Below are 6,992 nucleotides of genomic sequence, written 5' to 3'. Positions count from 1 at the left end.
CTCTCTCTCTCTCTCTCTCTCTCTCTGCCTCCCTCTCTCTCTCCCTCTCTCTCTCTCTCTCTCTCTCTGCCTCCCTCATTCTCTCTCTCTCTCTCTCTCTTCACAAAACTTATAACAATCCGCCTGTCAAATTGTGTAATTTGAAATGAATTATTTTTAACATTATATTTATTACCCAATTTCGTTATTTTCATATGATTTAGAGAAGAAATGGTAATTACTCAAAAGTGAGCAGGCTATGTGATGGTTCAATTCATTTTTATCGAATAAAACAAAAATATTTAAAGGGGTGAAAATATATAGGCCTACTTCCGATATCGCTTTCTTTAAGCCTCACCCCCCCCCACCCTCTTTATTTCCCCTCTCTTTTTTTCTTTCTATGTCTATCTCGGTCCCCCCCCCCTTCTCTCTCTCTCTCTCTCTCTCTCTCTCTCTCCTCTCTCTCTCTCTCTCTCTCCCTCTCCCTCTCTCTCTCTCTCGTCCTTTCTTCATATTAATCACTTCTCACTACTCCATTCCCATCTCCACCTACCCTCCCAAAGGACATGCAGGGCCATAGTATTTTGCTTAATTAGTCTACACAATGTGGATTTATAGTTAATATTCTAAGACAACCTGAATCATGATTTTGACTTTCTTTAAACAGCGTTTTTAACGCTGCTCTTCTTGTTTTCGTTTCTTTCTCTTTAGTTCCAGCAATACAAACATGTTTGATTTGTTTTATTGTTTGATCATTTATCCAACATTTCCTCCATGTTTCTGCATGTTACTTTAACCCTCCCTATGCGATCAGCTTAATGAACTATTATTCAATGTTAAGACTGTTATTGGGGTTTAGTGCTTTAGTGTTGACATGTAGCTTTAACTTATTATTTTCCATGAGAACAACATTTATCAGGTATCAAGTTGCCGAAAAGGATAAGGATAAAACCGTATGGAGAGCCAAATTCAACAGCAGATTGATGTCCAAACGGTGTGGGGTATTTTAAGCGTCATCAACAAATAATCATAAATCTAACACGACACAGATTAATCTATACAAATAAAGAAAGTGACGATTCCGTTCAATTCATTTTGCTGACATCTTGCAATACGTAATTTTATTACATAACAAAAGAAAACAGTAGACTGTAAAAAGATACAAGACAAATGATATTACAGGCACACTCAATTAAATTGATGGCACCCATCGGATTGTGAAACATAAGGTAGAGAGATCGAAGTGTGTGCAATTGGTTTTTTAAAGACGTGTATCAATCAGATATGATTATTTACGTTTGGGGACCGACTTTTAACGTCACCATCCGAAAGACGTGACTAAGTTTCGAACCTGCGTCCTCGGCTGAATCAGTTTGTAGCTTCCTTTATTAGCTGGATTACAGGCGCACGCCACAACGCCCCGTAGAAGTAAAGTGTTTGGACTTTTAAATCAGATCGTTGCACTCTTTAATTTTCTCCGGGAATTGTCTAGACACCACATTTAATACACCATGCCGTATTTTCTGTGGAATAAATCGCGACCGATGTAAACAAGAGACCAACAAATCTTTCATTTACCAATGCCCCTTTCCCTTTCTTTCTTTTTCTTTATTTCTTTATTTCTGTCTTTCTTTCTCTGTCGGTCATTGTCTATCTCTCTGTATATCTCTCTCCTCCAAATCATAAACGTTCCCGTCATTCCATAAAGCTTCAAAACGAACTGAATGTTGTGAATGTAGAGATAGGCTCAATCAAAATATTCCTCGTTTACTTATTCACTGTAACAACATGACACTGTATTATTCCGTCCTTGGTATTTCTGCAGCAGCACCTTACTTGAAACAATTTTGTCTAACTGTTTTATAACTCCATGCATATCGACCTGTCGCTGATGAGTTAAACAATAGTTACTCTGTCTTGTATGCTTCGTTCTACCAGAAATGTTGGTATAAAAGTACGTGATGCAATGGACAACAACATACTTTTGTAAAGTTACTTTCGCTGTTCCGGTTGAAAATCATCTAATTATGACGATCGTTTCGAGTAATAAAAAAAAGTCTCTCAAATTGTGAAAATGATGACCACAACTTCACAATCGTATGTTCCATGCAGAAGTGAAGGGATAAGAGTAACATCATTTACATCTTTGAATATAACAATAAGTTGATTTGAGTCGCACCGCCATATTGGACGATCGTCCGTCGATCACGTTGAAAAAAATCTAGTCCTTGTAAACCGTTGAATAAGAATCAGCTTGTTCACGGCCTTTCTCATGTTGGCCGTCGGTTTCTTCGCCGGGATCGTACTGGATTGTATCGCATCGTCGTCATGTTCGTACGTGTTCCCGTTCGATGGCGGCGCGGCTGGCCGAGACCATTCAAGATTCGGAGTTCTAAGCGAACGCGCTTTGCCTTTGCGCTTCATTTGTCTGCTCCGGTTCCACTCGCGAAACAAGTTCTCAAACACGTCGGCGACGTCCCAGATCTGGTGCCCGTCCTTGGCCGAGACTTCGAAGAACGGGAGGCCGAGCTCGTCGCCGAGTTCGACGCCTTCGAGATGCGAGACCATGCGGTCCTCGCTGTCGAGATCGTTCTTGTTGCCGACGAGCACGCCGGGAATTTGCGACGTCTGGAGGACGTTCTCGATGGAGCGCTTGCAGTTGACGATGGTCTCGAAGCTATTGCGATCGGTGATGGAGTAGACGAATAGAAAGGCGTCGCCCCAGATCGCGTACCGGCTACGGTGACCAAGATAGTCCTGTGGGGAGAGAAGTCAACTTGTTAATCCACGTGGAATACTGTTCAATTTATGAGACAGAGATTGCAAGACGGAGAGAAGGGGGACAGAAGAACGGCCAAGGAGAGGTAGACATTATGCGGCAGGAAGGAGGGGATGGGTGAGGGATGGGCAGAAAAAGACAAACATAGAGAAAGCTAAAGAGACAGACAAAGAGATAGTTAAATAGAGAGAGATAGAGATAGATAGAGAGAGAGAGAGAGAGAGAGAGAGAGAGAGAGAGAGAGAGAGAGCGACAGAGAGGGAATAATACAGATACCATTGCAAACCTTTTGGACACTAAACCGTACAATAATATCCTGCCTGTTATTCAGCTGCGATACGTTTCCTACACATCAATTTATCAAATATCACCATTATCTTAAACATTGATGGATCCGGAGAGGATTCTGCATATATTTTTTGTTGTCAATACCATTTTAGTTTTATTCAAAGTTTGTAAATGGTTACATGCATACCTGTCCAGCAGTGTCTTGTATCTCCATGGTAACATCTTTACTGTCTACTCGAGTTTGGTGGCGGCATAAGTACTCTAATAGTAAGGAAAGAAAAGGAATATATTTCTCCAATTACAAAATTCGTAAACAATATTTTATGGCAATCTGTTAGTGTTTAGGGGATGGAAAAAAGGCTAGTACACGTACTTCCATAAACGTTAAAGGCAGGGTATTTTTCCGACATCGCTACCACTGCTGTTATGTACATTCCGGGTCCCGCCCGCGCGCGTCCCGCCCGTACACAATCCTATGACCCAAGCATCATCACGCGCGCATCATCAGTTAGTGATGAATTGTGGGACATGGCTGTCGACACATTTGGATATTGTGAGCAGCAGATGGCAGTATACGTAAATTTGAAGTTTATCAGTAGAATACCCTGTCTTTAATACTTGAAACTGTAAAGTTGCAAACATACAAAACATGCAGAGATTTCAAAAGATGGATTTTACAGTTGCAAGGATGAAACTCTCCAATCAAATGCTTATGTTTTGAGGACACTATAATCCTTTATTCATGTCGTTAAAATTCCAGACAACCCACATCCTATTCAAATAGCGACACCCCCTGGGAACATGGATTTCAATAAGTACTCTTAACTTTCATCTCTTTTGGCACTCGAGTCTGAGATACTTTGAAGTGAACGAACTATCTGCATAGCATTACGGCTTACCTAAAGTTGGATCGTAATCACCGATGAATCTCCGGGTTGTGTAACGCACTGTCAGAGCTGCAGAGTGAGAGAGAGAGAGAGAGAGAGAGAGAGAGAGAGAGAGAGAAGCAGAACACAACATTGGTTAGTGAGGTAGCCAAGATCTTTTTAATATAGATTAGGGAAAATTCATGGGGGGGGGGGGGGAACATAATTTCATAAGTTTTCTCTAATCTGTTTTCTCACTCTTTCATAGCTAGGCGGAAAAAAGAGATATTGCATTGCCTTTTGCGACAGACCCAAATAATTTAAAATTTAAGGTCGGCTCTCTAATTTTAAAAAATGTCACCGTTTTTTAGAAGAAAAAAAAATGTAATGAAGACTGCAATTAAGAGCAATACAACATCTTTTTTTGAGGCCTTATCTAAGTTATGTTTCGCTGATTTTTCTTTTTCTACTCGAGCCGTTTTCTATGAAGTTGATTGCCCTTTCAACATTATAATTTGTGGAGGAAATTAATTGATCTTGAAATTAATTCATGGTTCTGAAGCGGACACAAGGGATAACACGATTGAAAAGACGTTCAAGGAATCAACCATAAGGTGTGTGAACATTAAAATATGACATATTTCGAAGTTCCGAAAAATCCGAACATGATTTCTAGATTCAAAAGTTGAATTCGAGTTGATTTCTTGAAATCCTTTGCATTCGTGATCATTTAAAGCCCCACGGCACTAGTTTGACCAGGAGGGATTAGACCTCCCTGCATGGTCACTGGCAGGTGGTTATCTCAACAAACCAGCTCTCAATTAACATAAGAAAAAGAGGATCATGGGGACTACCAGGCCCCGATTAGGCATTGTTTGCTATATAGAGGGCGCAAGTAGCTATAAGTATTGTAGTGGGGCTTTAACAAAAAAACCTAACACATACCTGTTTTACCAACGCCCGGTACACCCAAGAGTACGACTCGGAAGGTGAGGCCGTCTGCCCGCGGACTCGTTTTCTTCGAATTCGACGACGTTATCGTATCAGCGATGTCCGGCGTATGGTATCCAGCGATGACCGTGGAAGCTCGACGTCGTCTCTGGGTCGTCATGGTGATCGTCACGGACGTCAATGACGATGGTGAATGTTCAGAGATGAGGATGTCGTTGACGTTATCCCAGGCCTCTGGTCGGCTTTGCTACTGCCTTAGCGTAAAGCTCACTCAATATTATGTTGCTTCTTTGCAAGCGATTGCAAAGATTATGTTCTTGTTTTTCCTTTATCCACAGGTGTGCTATACTATCAGCGGTTTTATTCGAATTCAATCCAAATCTACATTCGGGGTGAACATATTCCAATGTTGCGGTAAAAAAGAACACATAATCAATCAGCTTCTTACAATGTCCGCACCAATAAGTTCCCTCACTTATTCGGTTGTTATTCGTGATTAATCACTATACCTATTTTTGGTATCTAAATTTAAGGAAAAATGATATCGCGCAGCTGTTGGGAATAAATTTAAAGTACACGCTGGGTTAGATTTGTCGGTGCACGAAACTCGTCAACAAGTTGTTGGTCCCGTCGCGAAGAATAAGTCGTGCCCCTGCTAAAGCCAGCTGCCAACTCTGTAACTAACCGTGACACAAGGAGGATTGTGATCCGAAATGACAACCATCCCTTAATGACCAGGAAATATATATCATCATAGTTCACTTGTGTTTCTTTTTATAGAAAGCAAGTCATGATGTTCGGGAAAGGATTTTTTTTTTTTAGCTGTTTTCACTACTTCACGTTGTTTTTGACGGAAGGATTTTAAATAAAATGTTTAAAACAATAATGTGTTTGTCGTACCTTTTTCACCTCGGATTGTTTTTAAAAAGGATATGTTTTGGAAAATATTGCCTGGAATAGTTCTGGAATAGTTCTAAACAAGGGAGAGGGGATTGTACATAGCATTGCCTTAAAAACTAGAGATGCACATACGGCTTCTTCTCTCTGCAATCAAGTTTCGGCATTAGTATCAAAACAGTGAGATGGAAAGTACGACTTCCTTAACATTCAGTTTATATTTAACGATGTCCAATTAAAGGTGTCCTCAGGTGTTCCATGGTGTCAACGGTACATAACGCTTTCAAAACTAGATTCAGAGGTCTGATGGTATTCAGTGGTGTTCAAATGCTGCCCAGTGGTGTCAAATAGTATGCAATGGTGTTCAATGGCGTGCACATGGTGTGTTAATGGTGCCCAAATGGTGTCCAGTGGTGTCCGAATAGTGTACAGTGGTGTCCGATTGTCGAAAAACACGTTATGAAGGTTTTAAACCTTTCGCTGACGACTTGATCAGTGGATTCGCCGACCAAATTTTTCTGTAAGAGAGAGAAGAGAAAATTCAAACGGTCATATACTCAGAAGTTAACAGTTAAGATCACCCCAAACAGCAGGGGTGTATCCATTGATAATGAAGGTGGGGTGCATGAAATCCCTACGGAAAAGGGTGTAGGATTTTACCGTAAAGCAACACTGTGTGAAGGAGATATGTTACAAGCAGTATTAAATTTTAAATTATTATTTCATTTTATCTATTTATTCATATATTTTCTTATTCATTCAGATGATATCTTATTTCTTTCTTTCTTTTTTCTTTAAGTCTTCATTTTTTTTATTTTATTTTATTTTATTTTTTTTTTGGGGGGGGGGGGCGGGGGCAAAGAAAAAAGGGACCCTTTTAGTTATGAAAACTGTTCAATTTCCGTCGACAAATTAATAAAATAAAGATTGAAATGAATTCTTTTTAATAAATATCTGCTTTTTATTCATTTTCAAATGAAATTATCTGTGCACAGGCCTATATATGGATATCCTATTTCCATTTAATTAGAGTCTGGCATGCAATTATATTGATTAGCGAACTAATTGAGAGGCATACTGTTCAATGCCATATAGTTTAAAGCAATAACAAGTTTCTATCTGTATAATTTATTGTGTCTGTTAATAAGCACGACGTCCTCGACGAGGGGATGTATACTGTTTCCGACCTTTAGAGGGCGTCAACAAGTCATTAAGAGGCCAACTTATTCATT

The 6,992-nt window shown here is 39.9% G+C and overlaps 1 protein-coding gene across 1 annotated transcript; it reads right to left on the bottom strand.

Moving 5' to 3' along the window:
* Positions 1 to 1,068: 1,068 nt before the first annotated feature.
* LOC100889700 (ras-related and estrogen-regulated growth inhibitor) lies at positions 1,069 to 6,291 on the bottom strand. The gene is made up of 4 exons (XM_011663830.2): positions 4,858 to 6,291; positions 3,946 to 4,002; positions 3,234 to 3,307; positions 1,069 to 2,736 (listed from the first exon to the last, which is right to left on the bottom strand). Exons 1-4 carry the CDS (start codon positions 5,021 to 5,023, stop codon positions 2,185 to 2,187), a joined length of 849 nt encoding a protein of 282 aa, XP_011662132.2. The 5' UTR covers positions 5,024 to 6,291; the 3' UTR covers positions 1,069 to 2,184.
* Positions 6,292 to 6,992: the final 701 nt, after the last annotated feature.

The sequence above is a fragment of the Strongylocentrotus purpuratus genome, unplaced genomic scaffold (genome assembly GCF_000002235.5).
Source record: "Strongylocentrotus purpuratus isolate Spur 01 unplaced genomic scaffold, Spur_5.0 spur5_scaffold_17, whole genome shotgun sequence".
NCBI lineage: Eukaryota > Metazoa > Echinodermata > Echinoidea > Camarodonta > Strongylocentrotidae > Strongylocentrotus > Strongylocentrotus purpuratus.
The sequence above is the reverse complement of the archived record's forward strand: the minus strand, read 5'-3'. Positions and strand labels throughout refer to the sequence as shown.